The 22,782-nt window shown below is 42.8% G+C and overlaps 1 protein-coding gene across 1 annotated transcript in view; it reads right to left on the reverse strand.

Annotated features, from left to right (window-relative positions):
* Window positions 1-22,782, reverse strand: part of LOC105451048 — a 126,688-nt gene that overhangs the window by 30,892 nt on the left and 73,014 nt on the right. The window contains exons 5-8 of the mRNA XM_011691245.1: window positions 22,053-22,661; window positions 20,690-21,603; window positions 14,052-14,341; window positions 4,642-4,996 (exon numbers count right to left, since the gene is read on the reverse strand). Of these exons, the coding sequence (XP_011689547.1) occupies window positions 4,642-4,996; window positions 14,052-14,341; window positions 20,690-21,603; window positions 22,053-22,661 (2,168 nt within the window). The remainder of the gene's footprint in view (window positions 1-4,641; window positions 4,997-14,051; window positions 14,342-20,689; window positions 21,604-22,052; window positions 22,662-22,782) is intronic.

Consider the following 22,782-nt stretch of genomic DNA (forward strand, 5'->3'; position numbering starts at 1 on the left):
TCATTTTAATGAATCGGTGAACGTTTCTCGGTTAGAAACGGAGTCGGATCCGGAGTCGGATGTAATAAAGCAACTTCGCGCAACTGTAGTGTATTTTCAGCTTTCAGACACGCGCGCTTATCGCTCGCAGCCAGTCTTACGGAGAAGACTCAATCGAGGGTCCGATGCTCAGAGTAATATTTCTTCGACATACAAACTCGAGCGTTTCTCGCGCTTTTGAAATTTCGACGTTATTTTTCCGCGCGCCGTAAGTTCAGGTCGGAAGCGAAAGTCGGACGGCGGTAAAGCGATAAAGGCCGGCGCGAGAAATTTAATGGAATACGTTTGCGCGTCGTCGCGCGGATACTGCACGTCGGTCGGAGGGCGGGCGTGTTTGGGAGCTCGCCCCGCGCGCGCGGAAAGACGTTGGACCGTGCCCGTGGAATAATCTAGGATATATTTTTCCGCCAAGGGCTCCAATTTGCCGCGGGTGTCCGCGCGACTCGGCGCCGCCCGGACTCGGGCGAAGGTGAGTTTTTAATTAAAAACATCACCTTTGCCGTATGTATGCGCGCTTGCCTACACCTGTTACGCGCACATCCACACATATCCACACACGTCACGACGAAGTCGCCGTGAGTCGTGAAATTTACCGTTTCCCGAAATTCGGCGGAAACAACACGTCGCTCGTCCGAAAAAAAAAACACGTCGACGTCACGTAGCTGACGTTTCGTTCGAGTTCGCGCACTCTCTCGTTTCATGATGTAAGGGCGTCGCGGGGGGTAAACTGTAAATTAGATTCCCGGGGTCGGTTTTACGCCAAGCCGAGCCAAATCGTCGGTTCTGTGCATTTAATACCGATAACGTACAACAAATCCTCGCGAAATTGCTCGCCAGGTCTATTCAGCGCCAACGGAATGTAACGCGGGTAAACAACGTAATTTTCTCGCGCGATATTACGCGGCGATAATCTGCAATAATACGCAAGACGCGGTTCCATTAACCCACAGCTTGGCCCCGCGATTCCTATCGATTCATTCCCGCGTTCATCAAGCGTTTCGCGCGAGTTGATTTGCTCGCGTCAAGAAAACAAATGAATAAACATTTTTAATTCGTTTTTAACGATTAGATGGGAGAGAATTAATCTCATTTGAATCAGCTTAACCGCATTTATTTCCCGAACGCCGAAGCCAGAGAGGAAAGCATTTATTTCCGTCATTCATGTAATAATGATAAAAATCTAGAGTATAAATTTCTTAGAAATTTATATTCTAAAATGTTTATTAAGAATACAAATGCAAAATAAATTTACTTTAGAAAATAGTAGTAATAAGTTGTTTTTATAAATAAAAACTGAGTTATTTTTAAAAACTATCGTTAAAATCATAACGAATCCGGCTCGTTGGTTTTATATTAGTTATTATTTGGATACGAGTACAAATCACGAGTTAGACTTATTGTGCGCTCCAATGAAGTTAAAAAACGATTGAAATAACTCGAATCTCGTTTCTTTCGTCACTCCGCATCCCGTGATCGACGGTATTATTTTCAGTTCGAGCGTGATAAACGCGGCAATGGAGTAACAGTGACAGCCACTTTTTCCGACGACGAAATTAATGGTCGCCATTCTTCTGACTGATTTGACTATTCGTATTAATCGTTGGAAAAAAATTACGGTGTCCCGCACGTTCGTCGCTCAATGTTACAATAATTATCTTGACAGAGGACTCACGGGTTTATCGGATGCGCGAGAGCACTCCTGGCGCGTTCGAGCGGGCACGGGCAATTAACGTAGGGCGGGACGTGAGTTATTTATCGCTTTCGGAATCGAAACACGCACGCACACCCGGGTGATCCGACTTTCGCAGGCGCGAAAAAGACGAACGGCCGAACGGGGCAGCTGTGGCGGCGCGGGTGGAACTTTTATTCCCGTCGCGGGTCTTAAGAAATCTTTCCGAGATCTTTAGAATACAGTTGGGAGCACCCCCGTGTCGGTTCGCATCTGCGAGAAATGGATCGACTTCCTTCCACCCGCCGCCGTCGCCGCCGCCGCCGCCGCCTCCGGCTGGACCACCGTATCGCGCGACACTCCGGCGCGATACGCGAACAATAAATCATGAGACGCATGCTGTTTTAAATGTAATTAATGGTCCACGGATATACGATCCAGCTATGTAAGATCTGTAAGGTACGGGGATGAATTAATATCTAATCCCAGCTGCGATCGTCTTACAATCCCAGTCTCGTTATAATACTTGAGATAAGACATAAGTCATTTCTCCTAACATCTTAAAAATAAAAAAATTACAAATCTTCTAAGTTATTAATTAATTTAAATTAAAAGTAGTTAATATTGACTACATTAAATTTTTTTTTGTTAATATATTGTATAGATATATATACAATATATTTATTATTGAACAGTTATACATGGAAAGTAATTGCGCGTCCAGTTTAAAATATTATTAATAAAAAATAAATGTTAAATTAATCAAAGAATATTTTGTACGAGATAATAAATATATAAATTTCAGAATATTACACGGATTATTTAAATTTGATAAAAAAGGGAATTAAATAACTATGGAAAAAATAAATTAATCAAAGAACATTTTATAGCAACGAATACAAAGCTCGGAAGTTACACATATCTAAATTTTATAAAAAAAAGGAGATGATATTTGATCATTCCCGAATAAATCTGTAAATTATTCGGGCGAATCTCGCACAGCTTCGGGCAAGCTCCAACGGTAATTACGCGAAATATCGGACTTCTCGCCCGGATAAGCGCACGGACCGTCGAACTTTCCGAGTTCCCCTCGTCCGGGAAGAACTCGAACTCTCGGAACGCTATCTAATGGTCGGCCCGAGTGCTGGCGAATGCATCCTGTTTCTTCCCGCTGCAGCCGGGCCCGCGGCGAGCGTAGCGATTGGAGAAGTTGCGCAATTTCTACGACATTGCGACGCGTCAGAGAGAGAGAGAGAGACGGCTGTTGACGTAATCGAGAAAGCTTAAGCAGCTTCCGACCGAAGTTTCCGAGCGTTAAAATTAATTTATCTGTAAGCGATATTATTTATTGAAGTACACGAATATGCAAAGTATATACGCGCTGCTAATCCGGTGGGGGAAGGGAAGAATCAATCTGCTGCAGCCAGTGCGAAATGTTGATGTCGCATAAATCCCGATCGATCTTCGTCTATCACGCGCACCAATAACAGTTCCGCATGAAAATCCAATAATTTCATGTAGGATGACGTTAAGCGCGGCTAACGTTAATAATTATGCGCGACATTTCGTTATCGACTTAATCACATTTGCCATTACCATCGTAATTACCATCACAACCAAATGTTTTATGGTCGAGATGGATCGAGTGACCGGTCTTGACGCATATATGTAGATATTTTTACGCATAAATGAATACAAGCGCCCATACATATTCCAACAGTGTGCGTTCCGGTACAATAATCTGACTGAATCAAATATTCAACAAGATACCGTCACGTGCTGACGCAACATTACGTTTGAAATAATAATTGCGCCTCTTGTATCGCGCAAAAATTTCATGAAAAAGTTTTTCGAAAGTTTTACCGATTGGCAATTTCGGTAATAGTTCCCAATAAAATTTCGGAAGAGAATTTTCCGCGGGAAAGAGAAAGAGAAGGCAAACTTTGGAGGTAACAATTTCTTTATAAAGCAGAAAGATTTCAGGGAGAAAAATGATCTTGCCATTCAATTCGCCTCTCCGCTCTCGAATTCTCGTGCGTACGAGGAGGGCATATTACGCTCGCGGCCTTGAAGCAAACCCCGCAAATGGCCGAACAACTTGGCCCTCCTGATTACTCTTCCCCGACGAAGAGGAAGGCTCCCTCTTCTCGGGAGCAAGAATATATTCGCGCGACCTACGACGAGCAAGGCATCGGCGAACTTCCTCAGAGTCCCCTTTTCTTCTTGAACGGCCGGTAAATGAGTTATGGAAATTAAAGGGAACGAGCGGGAATATTTCGTTGGCGAAATTATGCGAACTTCTCGCGGACGGCGGCGGAAACTTCGGTCGGAAGCTGTTGAAGCTTCCTCGATTACGTCAACAGCCGTCTCTCTCTCTCTCTCTCTCTCTCTCTCTCTCTCTCTCTCTCTCTCTCTCTCCCCGGCGCGCAGCAATGCCGTAGAAATCGCGCAACTTCTCCAATCGCCACGCTCGGGCCCGGCTGTAGCGGGAAGAAGCGGGATGCATTCGCCGTCATTCGGGCCGACCATTAGATATCGTCCCGAGAGTTCGAGTTTTTCGAACGAGGGAAACTCGGAAAGTTCGGCAGGCCGTGTACTTATCCGGGCCCAACGAAAAATATATATAAAACGCGAAGCAAAGAGTGTCTCATGGACGATAAAAATAGCGAGAATTTTATTACGATGCAATCGCCACAAAAAAATATTATTTTTCAATATAACATTTTTTATTACGGTTAAACCGATAATATTTATGAGAAAGATTTTTGAATTAAATTAAATTTTTTGAAAGAATTAAATATTTCTTCAAAGAGTTTAATTTAATTCAAAAACACTTTTTAGCCATTTTTTTCCTTGATACAATTAATATATGTATAAAGACTACAAAAATGAAAGAAATACAAAAGAAAAAGAAATCATGCAAGACGAGTTACCTGATAGCGTTGAATATCTCGTGGAAGCCGGTGCCCTGATGGCTGGTGATGTCGCACGTGGGCAGGGGATGTAGCAAGGGCAGCCGATGGCAGAGCACGCTGTCGCTGTTTCTCTTGCTGCTGCCGTTGCTGTCTCGATCCCGGTCATTTTGTGGCAGCGGCCCGTTACCCGTGTTGGGTGCCGGGCCCAAGCCGAGGCCCAGCGGAAGACGCGGCAGGGTGGCGGGTCGTGTCAGGCTGCCGTAAGCCGTTAGCGCGCCCCTGGGTAAGGATGAGTAGCAGCGATTTAGCGGTAGGGTGCCGAGAGTGCTAGAGGCGCATCCGCTGCTGCCGGAACCGGAACCCGAGCCTGAACCTGTCGTTAAATTATCACATCAGAATGGTCTCGCCAAAACTTTGCAACCTTATAAGATTCTTAGATTAAAGCAAAATTGAGTCGAAACGAAGGAGAGAGAGAGAGAGAGAGAGAGAGAGAGAGAGAGAGAGACATATAGAAAAAAAAGTATGATGCAGCGGAAATTAAATTATAGTACCTAAACTATACCTGTGAAAGAGATGCAAAATGCAAAAGATAAAAGAAGATCTCCGCAGTGTTCGATATTCGTCGCAGGAGTACGCGGAGTCAAATATTAAAATGTCGCGCGCAGCGCGACCGACACGTTCTTCTCGTGCGATTGGCTTAAAGGAAAAGTTAAATAAGCTCGCGTGAAAAACCTTTACGACACGGGTGAGGGGGAGGGTGGTATACGGAATATGCGGGAGGATAGCGCGAAATTGAAAAGGCGAAAGACGAGGTTTATGGAAGGTGATTTGTTCTTCTCGTACGAGCGAGCAACGTGACGACGATACGTAACTTTTTATGGGGGTAGATGCCCCCGCGCACAATTTCCACTTGTCTTATCGATAGTAACCGCTTTACCGGGGCGGTATACGGAACATAAGCGGCGGTTGCCGCCACGAGTAAATTTGTTTAGAAGCTTCTTTATAGCCGCAAATACACTTCTCGGGCATGGGTGAAATTGAGTAATTCCGCAAGCGCGCAGTATCGCCGTAGATTTCCTCGGCTTCCTTATTTGAAATGAGACAGTCGGTTTTATACTATTTTTTCTTTTACATTTTATGCTAAAATATATATATATATATATATATATTCTTTTATTGTTTTTTATATATATTTTATATAAAAGATATATGGATAGAAATATTTTAAAAGTAAAATATTAAATAATTATTTTTAATAACTTAATAATTAAATTATCAATAATTAGAAATTCGGATATAAATTCTAAATAAACATCTTCGTTTCCAATTTCCAATTTCATAGAGTCCCCGATTCTTTTCGCCTAGCGGTGTCGTTTCATCGAAACCGGGCGCAGATTTCGATTATAGAGCGCGAATTTTATCAGCGTTAAACTCGTAACCACGCGGCGACGCGTTGTTCTGTAATCGGGCCCGCTGTGTAACGCGATCAATCAACGGCAGGCCACGTAGGACGAGTTATCCGAGCGGGAGTACACCGCCACGTACGATAATCGTGCCATCGCGTCCGGCGCATTGCAACGAGCATTTCGTAATTACTAATTAAATTAGGGAATGTTTATCGCTATTTCGAGAGCGCTCCGCCATCGTATCCGTCCAGAATTACAGTCAAACGCGACCAGCAGTGGCGTAGAACTCCAGAAACATAAATAAAACATTATACACCCTTCCTTGAATCCCACAAATAATATATTTTATACTATTATTAATCGCATATACATTCCTGTTTGTAAAAGAAAATATTTAAAAAATATATCATCGAAAAATTACTGTAATATATGTTGTTATAATACAAAATATGCGAACAAAAGCGAAAGCGACGTAAAATATGATTTATGTATTGATTATAAAAGAAAGGATATCAAAAGTTTTAAGGAAATAGTTGATAAAATTCTGAAATTCCAGTAACGAAAACATAAAATCTTTTTCTTTCTGTGGACGTAGCTAATACGTCTAAACGTCTAAAAGACTTAAAACCAATGCTCTTCCTCTCTCATTTTGCCCTCCGTAGTTACGACGTTGCCGGTAACGTTAACGTTGCTCCGGATGTTCAACGAGGGATGCGCTGTACATCAGACAAGCTCAAATACGGATTCTACGGTACCGGGGGTTTGAGCGCGGGGGCTTAAACTCCTTTTTGGACGTGATCTCATCTGGGACGTGTATATCGTCCGGGGAAAATTAGATGTACGGGAAAATTCGAGGAAACTGACACGCGAGAGATTCCACGGTGAATATTAATCCGTGACGCACGTCGCTCGATCTCGATGTTTCATTTCGACGAGAGAGAGAGAGAGAGAGAGAGAGAGAGAGAGAGAGAGAGAGAGAGAGAGAGAGCCATTCGTCAGGGCAATTCCGGATGGGGCTGACATGTCGCTCAAGTCTCGCGCAATCGATCCTCTTTCCCCCTTCCCTCAGTTCCTCGATTTTGGAATCCTTATATCTCCAGTCTGTAACACTTCGTAATCTGAAGTCTTCGAGATCCTTAGTTCGTAAAACTTTCAAACTCAACGGGTCCTTGGATCGTTGAATCCTTTAGAAACTCGACACTCTCGGATCCTCGAGGAACTCAGCGCCCTTGAGTGCGCAAACTTTCGTTTCTTCGAAGCTCCTCTCACGTATCGGCAAAAACGTAAAATATGCGGCAGTCGTTCGACAAAAATATTCTCTTAATTTCTCTTCATCGTTCGATGTTTTCAAGTGGCGCGATATACCGAAAGAAAATGACGATATAATTTCAGCCCTCGTGACGACGAACACTTTTCGTAAATTCGATTCGAGAGCAACAAATGGCGAAAGAGAGACGATTTAGTCGATTGGATGTCTCTCAATGTATCGTATCTGCCTCATTCAAAGCGTTCCGTTAGTCTCTGGTTACCCTCGTATACGTGCAAGACGTGTGCTTGGCCCAACCGAGCCCGGATTAATTATACCCCGTCTACTCGGTGACGAGAAAGTCGTGTCCACCAGCCAGCTGCGGGGATTTCTGTCTTTGCTCGCGACGGGCAGACAGTATCTCCTCTCTTTCTCTTTCCCTCTCTCTCTCTCTTTCTCTCTCTCTCTCGTATAGTTTCCGGAGAATTTCCAAGTTGAGTTGTTATAATAAGTGTTAACTTTTGTTCGTAAACTTCACACAAACTTCTACACACACACTCTCTCTCCCTCTCTCTCGAGCGTGTGCTTAGACGCGCGATGCAAATGTGTGTCGTTCTTTCTCTCATCGTCGTCGTCGTCGTCGTCGTCGTCGTTGTCAAGTATTAAATTGATGGACACCGCCGGGACATTGTCGGAGTTTCACGTAATACGAAGTTACGCCGTAACTGGGACGGAAAATCGCGTTACGTCGCGCGATCATTCGGACGATGATTAACCCGACGAGGTAGCGAACTCGCGATTTCATTAATGAATCATCGATGCTCGTGACACACGTGAAGTGATTATGATAATGTTAATTAGATTGACGTATTATGATGCCGAAATATGTCGTGTTAAAGTGCCGTGAATTATTACGCCGTAAATGTAATTTTATTTTATAATTTGTGAAATTTATTTTAGGCATTTATTTAAGCGCGTAATAAGTATTTCGTGTGCTTCTACTATTATTTAAAGGGATTGTAATTTGCCGACTTGAATAATAACGCTTTTGAAAAATATCATTTGCTACTGTATTTTTTAATGCAATATCTCGACGAGTAATAATGTACAAGGCGCAAAAGTAAGGGAGAGAGAGAGATGTTCCTCGCGGTAAAAGAACTTCTTTGTGAAAAAGTTTCGGTATGAGAAAAATGTCTGATTTCGTGCGTTTGAACATCGACTTGACTTATTATCCGCCGGCGTTATAAAGCTCTTTCATATCAATTTATTTAGGCGGTTGACGCAGAAAATGAAAAAGGCCTTAAGCTTCTTTTCATGCTTCTCGCATGTCTCCTATTTGTTCTTGAGAACAGGTTGTGAAATTGCAACCAAAATTAATTAAATAATGATGTTTATTTAATCCAAAATAACATTAATGTAATTACTACTTAATTATACGTAATTTACGATTGACAATCAAGCTTTGAATATTAATAAACTCGAGACGCTTTTACCTCTTTCTGTTAATCAAGTTAATTCATAAATAATTTTACGAAGAGATATGGCGAGAGAGAGAAAGAGAACTAAAGGGAGAATTAATTGATTAATGAATAAATTAATTTGCAGACAGCATTTCAATAGAGTTTATTATAAAATTAATTATTTCTACTGTTCGTATAATATTTACTGTTTGGATGCTTAATATAATTTTAATTATTTTATACCTCTTTCATGCAGAGAAAAAGAGAGAGAAAGATGCGAGAAATCTCTTGCTAATGTCTCGTTAGTTTCATTAAAATTTGTTGTCTTTCAATATTTTCGGATAATGGAAAAGAAAGTTTAATACAAACCCATTTATTCGCTCTACTCGAGAGACCTCGCGAATGCATAATTCGGTATTAATTATTGTCTCCTTTGTGCGCAGAGAGGTAGAAATTTCTCGCTGCATTGTACTAAACTTACTCTATCACGACACGGAAGCGTGGAAAGTTTTTGCCCTACGATCGATCAGCGCGACTTGCAGAGCGTTTATCCGCTCGTACTGTGCCAAATTAATTATAATAGAGTCCAATTGGTGGGGTGACGACCTAGTTAAGGACGATCGGTAACAAGAAGACGTCCAATCCTTTCGATGGGAAAAGCAATTTCGCGATGCCGATAGCTTATGTTGTCCCTCCCTGCCGCCCCACCCGCTCCGACATTCAATTTACATTTCATATTCCCTAACACGGCGTAAACGCTTTGATAGCATAAGCGAGAGATAATTTCGATGGCTGTTTTATTACCGTGTTTCGAGAAACTCGCTATTTTTCTTACGTTAAACTCGGAAACTTGACATCGTTACACACAATGTGAAATTGATAAGAAACGTGGAGCAGCAAAGGAAAGATTGCAAACATTTTGGGAATGACACTTAACGTTTTACGTTAAGTGTCATTTCCAAAATGTGAAGTGAGCTTTTAAGATTATCTTACGGATTTATTTTATTCGTCTCAGCACTTTCACAAATTAGTAGTCTCATTTTCCGAATTGACTTCCAACGATTATTCTGCATTTTCTCATTGCACGTAATTACGTACCTATATAATCCTAAATTTTTTGTCCTGCTATTTTATTCTCAAGCGATTATCTCTTTGTCACACTGAAATTTAATATCACTTTTATACGTAATGCATACATACAATTTGCACAGATTATGAGATGCTCTTCCAAAAAGTGTTGCTATTACATTATTTCTTTTACATAAAATTCGTCAACTTTCACACGCAATCCTTTACAATTTTCCCATTTCACAATTCGCCCAACGTGATTCCAGTTTTTACGCGACGCGATCGATGGTTTGTTTAAAGCAATCAGGTAAATTTACGAATGCTGCTGTTACGCGTATTGCTTACACCAATGTGCCTCGGGACGATTCAATGTTATCTGAGGCGTTTTAGCGTGATTGGATGCCGCCGGTCGGCGAGAGACCGTACTCGACTCGTTCGAGAAAACGCGCGCATTGCAGCGAACAACGATGCAAAGCGATTTCGTGACTAAGACGAGGGAGGGCGGAGATGGAGGGAAGGCAGAAGCGATTAGAAAGGGATGCCTGACTAAACGTGATCCTTCGGGCGTAACGTTACTCTCTTTTGAGAACGATCGGGGGTCGATCGAGCGAGCCGCAGGTATTTCAGGAATCCTAAATTCAAGAATGAGAAATTCGAGAGATTACACTATAATTCCATTTCAGTCAGATCTCTGAGAAATGGAAGACGGTCCGTGGCTTTTACTAAAAGACCTACAACTTTCATATAAATTTATTCAACTGTTGAAAGACAAAATTTTGAAAATCACTCGGGTTATTTTTATGACATTTGAAATTTTTGAAAAAAAAGGAAAATTTTTCCTTCAACTTTGACACCCTATATTTTTGAAACTAAGCCGTTTCGGACATTTGGTTATGTAAAATTTTGCCTCGAGTTTATGCGAGAAATCATTCTTTAAAATCATTTACTTAGTTTATCCAGCGTATATCCTAATAATTTCAGTGCTAATATTAACTTCTAGCGAGAAATAAGAATAAAACTTTTCACCGCGTGCTTTTGTAAAACAGTTAGAGTCAATACCGAGCTTTTGTAGCACAAGAACTTTAATAATTAATCCCGAATACTTGAAGCGTGTTTAAGATAATTGCAAAGTAATTATAAAGTCACTAAATACAACTTATTAGTCTCTCAATGAATACGCATACGTTGGACCGCGGTCCAATGTGTTTTAACGGAGTTGATAAGCAAACTCGCGCGCACTCTCAATTCCGAGCTAACATAATAATCGTTAATTGCGCAGACCTTACACGGCTCGAAAGTTGTAATGGCTTAGTTTCGTTTGGAGCCATTTGCGCGACCGGAACGTGGCGCCATTAGAAAAACTTTGGGATTAACACCGCTGCGCGGTTGTGATTCTAAACGACGTATTATTTCCCAAAGCAGATACGGTCGCAATTGAACCATACAAACCGCTCAGATAGAAAGCCCATTTAATCATCTCGTAAATCAATTTTTTTTTCTAATTACGGAGAGAAATTGAAACAGATAATTGGAAAACGAATTCGAACCGAATAATACGAAGTTAACGAAGTATGTGCAGTTCGACACCTTAGTGTTTTAACTTTTAACAGAATCCATTTATCAAAAAAATTAGCGTATCATTTTATTAATTTGACCGGACGTTCAATAAAGCGAGCAATATTCGCGAGCGCGCGAACTTTTTTAATCAAACCAATCCTTTTTCCCCTACACGTCTGTATGAGAGTATAATACTTAAGGGAGGAATAAAAATGAGCTTGCTCTTTTTATTCATTTATCGCGAGATGTGACACTTTGATTACACGAGGAATTTTCTATTTATTATTTTACGAGGACCTTCCAGTCAGGAAAAACAGGACGGATACGACGGAAAGTGATTCCTTTGGGAATCTGCGAGCAATCTTACGGCGTGGTGCAAAAGTCGCGAGCTTCCTTGCGAGACGTAGTCACTCTTAAGTCCGATCGATTGGCAATTTCTCGAGAAGAGAGGGTGCGATGAGCTGCTTTTACTTCGTTCGACGAGCCAAGCGATTCTTGCTCGGGTCTCGTAAACGGATTGGCTCTTACCGAAGTGTGCACCAACGGTGCTTATAATTGTTACCTCTTTCTGTGAAGCTGCGAATGAACCATCGGTGAGAAGAGAAATCTTTTATCTGCGTGCGCGCGGATATTTATAGGAGTTGACCCGTCATTAATATTTTAATATTACCAGAGTATTCTGGAGATTAATTAGAGCCAGATGGTCTAATATCAAGATTACGATAGTTTTCGAATCACAAGCGATCAAAATTGGCAAACAGTATCGGCGTAAAGTTTGCGTGTTCCGATAATTGCGCTTGTATGTATATCAATTTGTCAACGGATATCGATCTTATCGTAGTTCATGACATATTGACATGTTGATTATTTAGCTTGATTATTACTGTAGAAAGTAAATTATTTAACGATTTGTTTTAATGAAAACTTGAATAGTTGATACTACTTTAAAGAAATTGATAAATTATAATATTTACACGATTTTTGAAAAATAAAATTTCTTTTGTTGTGAAAAATGAGGATCATATAATTCGTTACTATTCATTTCTTTTTTCAAAAAATTTTAAACAATAAAAGTGGTGCTCAATTTTTCTAAATTTAATTAAAAATAAAAAATAAAAAAAGAAATATATAAATAATCCGATATTTTGTGGCGACTGGAATTTGTCACTTTGTAGATTTAAACCATTAGATTGTTTTTTTATATATATCATCTCTGAGATTAATCGCTTGTTAAGATGAGTTATATTCTTCATCCAATATAGCAATATTGTCACAATCGAAATTATGCAGTGAAAACTTTAATCTATGATCTGTTATAACGGAGAATTGAGTGGTATTCCTATTAATATAAATATCTTTATTTATTTTAATATATCAATTTTGATTTTGTCTTAACTGTCACTGACTGCCAATCGTCGTTTTGATTGTCGCAAATACTGTGAGCGAATAAATGGAGCATTCCAGTCCGTGTATCCGCGGGCAAATGGCGCGACTTAAAGTTTCGAAAGGGCCAAAGTTCGTCGTTTTAACGTCGGCCGCAACTTTCGCTCGCGCGGATTTGTCGGCGCAATTCGCACGCTTCCGTTTCGCGAGTTTCTAATTCCGGAGTCGGAGTTAATGGCGAGCGTACATCCGTGCAACAATGTTACTTTTGCCGCGGTCGTATCGATGTGACTGCGACGCCGACGTGGCGTCGCCCGGCGACGCGTGTCACCGTTGTCGCTCTTCCGTAACTTGTCGCGGTCGGACCGTTGACAACAATTCAACCATTATGAGACGTAACCCCGGACATAGCCGCGAAATTACTATCCTATGAAATCTACGGAAGACTCGCGAATGCCATTATCACTTGTTCCAAAAAGAAACACCTCGAGCGTTTCATCTCGAACTTGAAAAACTTTCAAGGATATAAAAAGACAAAATATTGCTAGTTTTATAAAAAAAAAAGTTTTCTGATACGTACATTAAAATAATAAGCGTAACGAGTAAAAAATGGTTTCCAAATTAAACATTTTTTAACTTTGTTCATGTTTTTCACGTGTATGTGTGCACATTAATTTATACACTTAAAAAGAAATCATAATACGATACACCTATAGAATGACTGATTCGCCTTTTCTAAGTAGAGCACAGTTTCTTAAGAAAGAACTCTTGGCAATCTCGATACAGCACAGAAAAAAATATGTCCACAGAAGGGACGATTTAATTGCAAAGAAAAAATTCGCCTGAGTCGGCGATAAAATATGGAATGCGTTTGATATCTCGCGAAAAATTCGTAGACATCAAACGACGACCTTATGTATGCACACGCTTTGCGTCGATCGAGCAAAGCTCGCAATTTTGCTGACGCGATTTATCGCGAAAGCATCCATGCATATACTTTCGATATTATGTACGTCATAATGTAAATTCAGTCTATAAAGTTGAATTTTTTAATTAAAAAGATTACCGCTAAAAGGGGTCTTTACTCGCAACTACTATTGGATACGAAAATCTTTGAGTATCCTTAATTTAATAGATAATTCGTAATTTCTCAAATGTGTATCAAATGTTTTATTGACTACTCATTTAAAAATGTAGTCACAAGTTTAATTTGGATGAGATATAATGTGCCAATATCTAATTTACGTGAAGTAAGTATCGCGGAATCGCGGAACCGACGAATCGAGGGCAATAATGGCAAGGTTTTACCCATACTGATGCCAGAGCTGGACGGATCCTCGTTCTTGGCGCCCCAGCTGCCAGCCAGGTTGAGCGCCAGCAGCGGCCGTTCCTTCAGCAACTCGGCGACCGACGCCAGGCCCTCGCATCCGCAGCCTAAATGGGGCAAGTGCAGCGCCTGCACTTGAATGCAGTCGCGAAGTGCCTCGCAGACCCGGGACACTTGCTCGCCGGACAGATTCATGTCGAGCACCAGACGCGACAGGCTGCCGGAGGCGTGACTCAGGCCGCGACAAAGAGCGTTCACCACGCACTCCAGTCTGAAATCAATCGCGTTAATGACGGCGTTAATGGGACACTTACTTAGTCTCGCGCGTTTTATCATCGTATACACTATAACGTCGAATAATTCTCAACGAGAGCGAATGAATAATTGAAATTACATGAACAACAAAAAATCAAATTCAAATTGAACCAATTGAAATAAAATGAAACCTAAACATTTATATGTCTTCTAAAGTCAGAAAAATATGTGCAAAACAAATATCGAGAAAAAATTACTTTTTTCGTGAAACTCGACGCAAGTTAATAATGTTTAATTATTATTGTTAAACATATAAACACACGCGCAGGCGTATGGCAGATTAATTGTCCGTCATAAGCCGCAAACGTTTTTGGAGAAACGAACTTCGCATACACATTATACATGGTGGTGGTATTGGTTTACTCGGGGAGTGCGGTTAATATTGCAGCTGTTATGTACATTCGGGTTTAAATTATGCTAAATGAAACGTGAGCGGAGGGAATTTCCATCGGTGTTACGTTCGCGCCGCGTTACATTCCCGGCATTACAGTCCGGAAAAACTGCACAGCGCGGATCTGACACGAGGTACGAAGGGGAGGAGGTAGGGGAAGGGGGAGGAGGGACATCCCCCCCAGACAGAGGGATGCCCTTTCGGGGAGCTCGGCTTTTGGAGCCGGGCGCGCGCGAAAGACGCATCCCGCGCTCGAATGCGAGCGCCGAGCGGATGCTGCGCCACGAGCGCCCGGCGGTTGCAACCGGATGTAAATTCGGTCGGCGGCGAGTTAACGGCGCGGACTCGCGTCGGCGAATATATATTTATGCATATGTAATATGCGCATTTCACGCTGTCTATTCGCGGCGTTATTCCTCCGGCGGCGTGTCTGGCGCGCGCGCGCGTGTGTGTGTGTGTGTGTGTGTGGGCACGCGCACGGATAACGCATTATGCAAAGTCCCGTCGCTCCTCCTCTGGGGAACGTTAGGCGAAAGCCTGGATTTTCTCGCGTGTGTGGTGCTCGCCGACAACGAGACTAACGAGAGGCGCAGGCGGAAGGCGACGCCCGAGTTGCGCATCCCCCCCCCCCCGATTACTCGCGGTGTGCTCGAAAATTGGCCCAAGTCAAGTGTAGCGTAAGTTCTAACTAGCGCTTAGAACTTCCCTCTCTTCCGCAAAAGACTGTAACGGACGAGATGTGGAGGATTCCTTCATCACCTTATCACTCATTGTCAGACGTGTTATTATGCGCCTTTTGTGTTTTCGCGCGGTCTAATATTAATATAAATTAGTAACAATATAATAATAAGTAATCGTGTCGGGACTTTGCATAAATTGCAGCAATATGCACAAACGTCATATATAATACATGTATAGATAATTAATCGATAAATGTTATAACACGATATTATGATCAAATTTAATATACTTTCCTTTCCATTCTATATTCATTTTTTAATACATTCTTCTCTTTTCGTACATTTTCTTTCTTTTAATTCTTTCACAAGCCGTTTTATTCGCTTTTCTCCGCGGTTTCTTTTTTATATATTTATATAACTGTTCCTTCCCGTTATCTTTCTTCGCCGTTTCCTTTTCCCTTGATTTTTGCCTTTCTTTTATAGCGAATTACGCTACCTGCGACCGAAGCTTTCGCGCGGAATTGGCCGTTCCGCGTTCGAGACGTGAGAGAATTGCGGCCGAAGCGCGCAAGCCAGCGGCATTCCGCGCGAGAAGCGCGGAAACGACGGGCTAAGTGTATAGTTGCGGAAACGGCAGGCAGCATTCTCGTAACGTGGATCGTAATATTAATCGGGCATTCGCTCTACCTTTCGACATCGTCGGAAGGTACGCGGGAAGAATTCGTACTTAGAAGGCGCACATCACAGCAAACGTGATAATCCGCCGCATCTCGCGCGAGAAGGGAGGAAAAAAGGGGGAGAATTTTCACGATGCAACTTCGCCACTTTGCATGGTAACTAGCTCCAAACAGGCGATAAAATATATCGTGAATTTCAAAAATTTCACTCCGTTCATCTAAACACACAGACTATTAGAGGGAAAATTCTTTAATTTAATAATTTTTTTAACAAAGATACAGAGTTAAAGAGTTAAAGAGAAAGAATTTGGATAACATTAGAAAAAAAAACAGATAATAATTATCTTAAAAGAAAGAATAAATTACATTTTTACTTCATTGTTCGTTAGATGTATTTTTACTATAAAAATCTGCTTTAATTTTCGCCATTCGGGAAAAATTATGGATTAAGTAAAGAATGTAGCACAAAAATTCGCGAAGGTATTAAATAGTACATTAATAAAATACTATATAGTTTAATATTTTTTTAGCATTAAGTATAATAATAAATTATTATAGTATATTATAAATTAAAATAAAATAAAATATAGATGATGAGAGAGATATACATTGACCTCGACAATACCGCGTCGTGCACGATCATGGCTTTTATTTTGCGGCATACGATAGCTTCGGTATTATCAGGGAAGAATGAACTCTTCAGGAATACATTCGAGGCGACGATGGCCCCGATCGATTCCCCCGTCGTCGTTCGAATAGAAAAGATAATAATATCGACTCTCGCACCGCGAGAACAAAAGTGACGACCTGGCGTTACGGAAAGGTGATAGAATGAAGCGTAAAGGGTTTCGTGGTGGTGTAGAGGTGGAGGTTGAAACAAGGAGAACGTTTCGACGCGAAACAATGAGCCGGCGGCCGTATCGTCGAGAGAGGGAGAGTTTCTCCGAGGCAAATGGGTAGGTGTTCGCTCCCCCTCCCCCTCCCCCACTCCCGCCTTTTATTCCGCCGCCTCGCAGTTGCATCGCGGAAAAGATGACTGCTCTCGTAAAGCTTGAAGAGAGACTTCGCGAGGAAGGGCTGTGCATTCGCGTTGGGAGGGAAGACCGATGACGAAAAGCAGAGCGAACGAAAGCGCGCTCAGAGCTTGCGAGCGTTTAATCGCATTTAAAGCAGAATACAATACGGAGAGAAAGGATATTTCGGAAAATACTTTCCACGTTGCAAATATTCGGAGAGATATGACTCTCTCGCTTAATTCGTCAGACGCGAATCGGATTTGAGTTGTTTCGCAAAACGACGGGGATTGAAGCGTTCATTAAAAGCAAAATCTGATTTGGTCCAACGGTTAAAAATTTATTTGTATTTTTTTTGCGCAAGGGAATAGAATTTTGCACGAAAAGGAAGTGACGAGCAAAGAATAAAATCGTAATACATATAAAGCGCGGCGGGGAGAAAGTCTCCGGGGAAAAAGCTCGCGGCAACGGGATAAAACCGAAGGGATTGAGGCCGTGAGATTCAATAAGAGAGCGCGAAAGGGTAAAAAACGGGGAGACGGTGAGTCTGGTCTGCAAGTTAAAGCTCGCGGCGCGTCTCGTCGTTTTCTTTAATGTTCCATCGTCGTCTCTTTCTCTTTCTCCCTTTGTCTCTTTTTCCACCGAGCTTTCTTTCGAGAATTTGCAGTTGCCCGCAGAAAGTGCATTCTCGACTGTTATGTGCCGTTCGCAATTGTAATAGCCTCTTTTATTCCCCCACCTTGTTCCTCCGAAAAAAAAAAAACGAATTTGCGCCACGCCCGGAATATATAATTCAAGAAAAACGATATGTTTTGTCAGGAAGAGAAATTCCCCGGTGAAAATAAAGAGGTGCTAGACTCTTGACCTCAAGGTTGAACGAGATTGAATTCTTAAGCACGAAGAAGGTGAAATATTAGTTTCGCGTCCCATTCGCAAAATTGGAATCGTCTGCCGGAAGAATCTCTTTCAGTGGACCTCCTTTCGCAAAATGGTAATATTTTTATAAAATATGACGCTAAAATATAATTAAATATGTTTTGCATATAAAGTCATACGTGACAAAATATATGAAAATATATTTGAAAGAATAATCTAAAATAAAATAAAAATAAAGTAGATCGTCAATAGCGAGTTTGAAGAGAAAGGAGATAAGACAATAATAAATTAATTTGGAAGAATTCCTATTTGGAAGTATAAAATATCTAACTAACATTTCTAAAAGTCTTTAGATAAGTCAAGTGACAATTGCGATAGCATATTCTAAAAGCGAACCGTCGTGTCGCGACGTTTCGAATTCCACGCGTCCGCTCGATTTTGCATTCGAGGTCGGCGCGACGGGGCAAGTTCATCGGTGAGAATCGAGTTCACGAACCCGCCCGTGGAAATACTTTCTCCGTCTCCTCGGGGACACGGAGAAAGGGAGAGTTTAAGCGTCTCGACGGAATCGAAAAATGTAAAGCTTGAAACAGGCGAGTGACGCCCGAGTGTGCGCGGCACTTTAAATAAAACCGGGAAAAATCGGTGAAGTTCGAGTTGAGCCGAGGGAGCGCGAGCGTTGCGAAAGAAATTGAAATCCACCGCGAGGAAGCCTCGTAAACGAGAAGCCTCGAAAAGGTTCCTTCAAAAGCTACACCCTTGCGTACTGTATACATGCAATTGCATGCAATCGCGTGTGCATTAGTTATGCGCGTAAACAGTCTGATTACGCTCGGTGATGCAGCAGGAAAAATTCGGAAGTATGCAAAAAAAACGAAAGAAGTTAATTTATATGGAACTTCGTTTCACGTGTAAGGTAAATCGATAGTTTAATTATTGTAATGTAAACGGCACTTGGCAAATTTGCGGAGCACGAGAATTCAGCAGCATAAATCTTTCATTCCAGAGAACTGCGAATTACCATCCTTTAATAACAGCAAAAAAATTAATACAACGTCACGACTATTTTTATTTTAATTTAAGCAAGATCGACGATAATGGCTTTCAGCGATTTTTTTTTCCTCCTCGCGGTACCTTGGCCGTGCGACTATTACAATTTCTCATTATATGGAGCCGTCGTGGAATTTCTCACGGGTTAAAAAACCGCAGATCGTGATGATCCTCCTCGGAGCGAGAAGTCTTCTCTCGTTCGTGTGCGAGCCAGGGCGCGCAAGTATACGCGAATGTGTGCCCGCTCGATTCTCTCGCAAGGTAAACACGCTTTTTCCGCGTCTGCCGTTTCACCCCGCTCCCTTCCTCGGGCAAAGACAAATATCCGCGCGATGGACCTTTTCGTCGTCCTTCGTCCGCGCGACAAAACAAATTTCTCAATTTTGACGTCTCCGTGGGAATCGCGCGTGCCCGATGGAATTTTCGGGAGGAATGACAGTCGCCGGGCTTAACGATAAATCCTCATGATTTATACTATACGCTCACGAGCGTGCCGCAGCGACGGCCAACATTTTAAAATATTTACGGTCACTAACAAATGACTAAGACATGTATGCTGATTATGACAAAAACATTAATTACAGCATTAAAGACTCAAGAGAGCTTTTTATCTCGAATAATTTATTCTAAATAAGTGACTCATTGTCATCAGTATTATTTTCTAAAAAGATCCATTATAATTTTCTTCTACAATTGGCGATATAAATCTCGATATAAATATCGAGATATCTATGTCCATTTATACAAATACTAAAACTTTTTTATTAATTTCGCTTCTCTTTATTTGTCCTTCTTCTTTTAGCTTTATAGCTCTCTCAACGTAGAAATCTAAATATAGACCTCCGTTCGCTCTCTCGTCTTTTGCACTTCTTTTCGCGGCGCGGAAGAGCAAATATTCTCATTGACCGCTTGTCCTGGTCAACCTCATATACGACCAAGGACGGACAAGCAGGCTTTCTATAATAACTCTTTGCCGTCGTTGTCGTCGTCGCCGAAGCTATCGACGGCGCCGTATCGAGCGTCCTCGAGGTGCAATAATGCCGACACATTCGCTAGGCTCTTTATCCTTCGAGCTATTGAGTCGCGCAAGTGGATCGACGACGCGATGAGTCGTCCCATAAAGTGATCCCGTACTTTTCGACGCAGAAAATCGTCGTTATGGTCCATTGTTAATTGAAAGATTTCCCCGTGGAACAATGGTGCGGAAATTTTAGACGAAAATTCAATCGCGATAAGATAAAAGATTGGTAATTGAGATAAGTGAAAAGGAGCGCTGAAACGGCGATAAAATTGATGATAAATGATATAATAAAATATAAAAAATTAGGCAAGTACGTAGAGCTAACTAGACGGAAGAGATATTAAGCGGATAGGTAAGAAATCCGAGGTAAAAATACTACACGAGCTTCCCGCTCGTGTACCAATCTCGGCAACTCAATTATGTAACGGTAAATCTGCTCGGTGCGTTGTACATAGTTTATTCTCCTGAAACGCGCTTAGCTGGCAGTCTTACGAGTTGCTCGGAACTTGCTATCCTTCGGGGAATCGCGACAAGTTGAAGGACGATTTGAAGTTCGCTTCGCCGAGTGGGTATAATATATCGGTAAAACGACTCACCTATCATGGGCCGCCTCCTCGAGACAGGTGATGACAAGCTCGAAGTCGTTGAGCTTCTTCTTGCCGAGCACGCTCTTCAGGTGTCCGGCCAAACGCTGCGCCTCGTCCGCCGGGAACTCCTGCCCCAGCAAGGACGTGATCCTGACGAGTTTGACGCTCTCGTTGCCGGCGAGCGCGTCGAAGAAATCGTCCAGATATCTCGGGTCGGATCCACGCTCCACTTGGAACACCACCTCGAGCGCCTCGAGCGTGCAAGCGGGACTCTCAAGGATCCTGGCCCATCCCTCCAGCTCCAGAGGGGACGTGTGCACCAGCGGAGCCGGAGGTCGTTCGTTGGGCGCGGGTCCGAATCCGGGGCCGGCGCCAACCAGTCGGCAGACCGCCGAGATGTTGCCGTCGGACGCGCCGGCCGCCTTCAGCAGCGAGAACACGGCCCTGGGTGGCACCTCCAGCGGGCACAATTGATTCAGAATCAGGTGGGTCTTCGGGCCCAGCAGACCGGCCAGATGGCCGATGATGCCCGACGGTAGGCCCTCCAGTTCGCGGCGCAGAATGTTGGCGTATTGCGCAACCGAGGTGAGATAGTACGCCGCCAGGAACTCCGCCACCGCCATGTGGATCGGCGTGTAGAGGTCCGGCTTGCGTCTCTGACCGAAGGTCAGTCCCCTCGTGAGGAAGCCGAGTCGAGTGACCTCGATGCCGCCACCCCGCGCCCTCAGCTCAGCCTCTGTGTAACAGCATCTGCCCTCCCTTAGGGCAGCCAGGGACACCTTGCCGAAGTCCTCGAGACGTTTCCTACAATGGCCCGGGATCTCCTCGTTATAGGGAATCGGCGGGTCTAAGCTCCTCTTCACGATGCACTTCACCGCCGCTTGCACGAGGGCGCTTGTCTCGGTCGGCAGACTTCCGGAGTCCTGATAACGAAAATCGTACACGTGGATCAAGGTATTCTGTAGAATTTTCTAGGGCTCTCTTATATATCATCTTATGTGTCGTCTAGATTGAAAAACTAATCATTTCTAAAGCAAAATACAAAGAAAAAAAATTTGCAATCGCAGCAAAACTGTCGCGTATATATTTGCGATATAGAAACAATCATATTTAGCTATCATAATTAAATATTAAATATTATAGAAAGACTGGTTTTGTTAAACCAGAACTTGAATAAATTTACGTATAGAAATATAAAATTCGTTGCTAAATTAACTTTATTGTTAGAGACAATGTTTCACAATATAAAATGCCCTCAAATAAAATTAGTAAAAACCAATATTTTGTAATTTAACAAATAAGAGGTGTAGCTTTTAACTAAAATCTTTCGCATAACCAGCAGATATTTGACATTTATAGCCACAAATCCTACCTGATACAAGCAGCAGAGCATGATCCAACCAAGCGGATGCTGGCCGAGCTGCCTGACAGACTGCGGTTGCACGTTGAGCGCCTCAAGGAACTCGCAGGCCTTCTCGGCGATGTCGTTGTGAATGAAGTAGGCCACGCAGAGCCGCTCGACATGCGGCCACTCGAGACCGGCCAGATGGATTCTACGTTGGACCAAGGGCGCGAGGGCGGTCGAATTGCTGGGCGAGCACGTGACCAGGATCCTGGCGTCCGGGAACAGCCGTCCCTCCAACAGATCGGCCGCGTCGCCGAGCGACGCTCGGCCGCCCACGCACTCGTCGTAACCGTCCAGGACGAAGAGCACGCGATCCTCCATCAGGTGCAAAGTGCGCCACACCTGGGCGACCGCGTCGCCCAACGCGGCCGTTCTTGGGAATAATTCCCGCGTCAGATAATTCAGGACCGGGCTGCCGCGAAGCTCGCGCAGCGGCACGATAAACGCCAGCGCGGGACCGTCGCTCTGAGTCGCCCACTGGTGCAGTAGTCGCAAACAGAGAGTGGTCCGGCCGCTTCCGGGGCCGCCCTCGACGGCGACGCGCCGCGGCGCTTCGGATACGGTACCGTCGCTTAGCTGGAAATCACAATCGGTTTCACGTAAGCGCGTTGTAATATTAAAAACTAGAAAGACTAGTCTGACATTCTTTTGATAAAAAAAAAACCCCGGTCGCTATGATCTTAACAAGATTATTATA

The sequence above is a fragment of the Wasmannia auropunctata genome, unplaced genomic scaffold (genome assembly GCF_000956235.1).
Source record: "Wasmannia auropunctata unplaced genomic scaffold, wasmannia.A_1.0 LD336053.1, whole genome shotgun sequence".
NCBI lineage: Eukaryota > Metazoa > Arthropoda > Insecta > Hymenoptera > Formicidae > Wasmannia > Wasmannia auropunctata.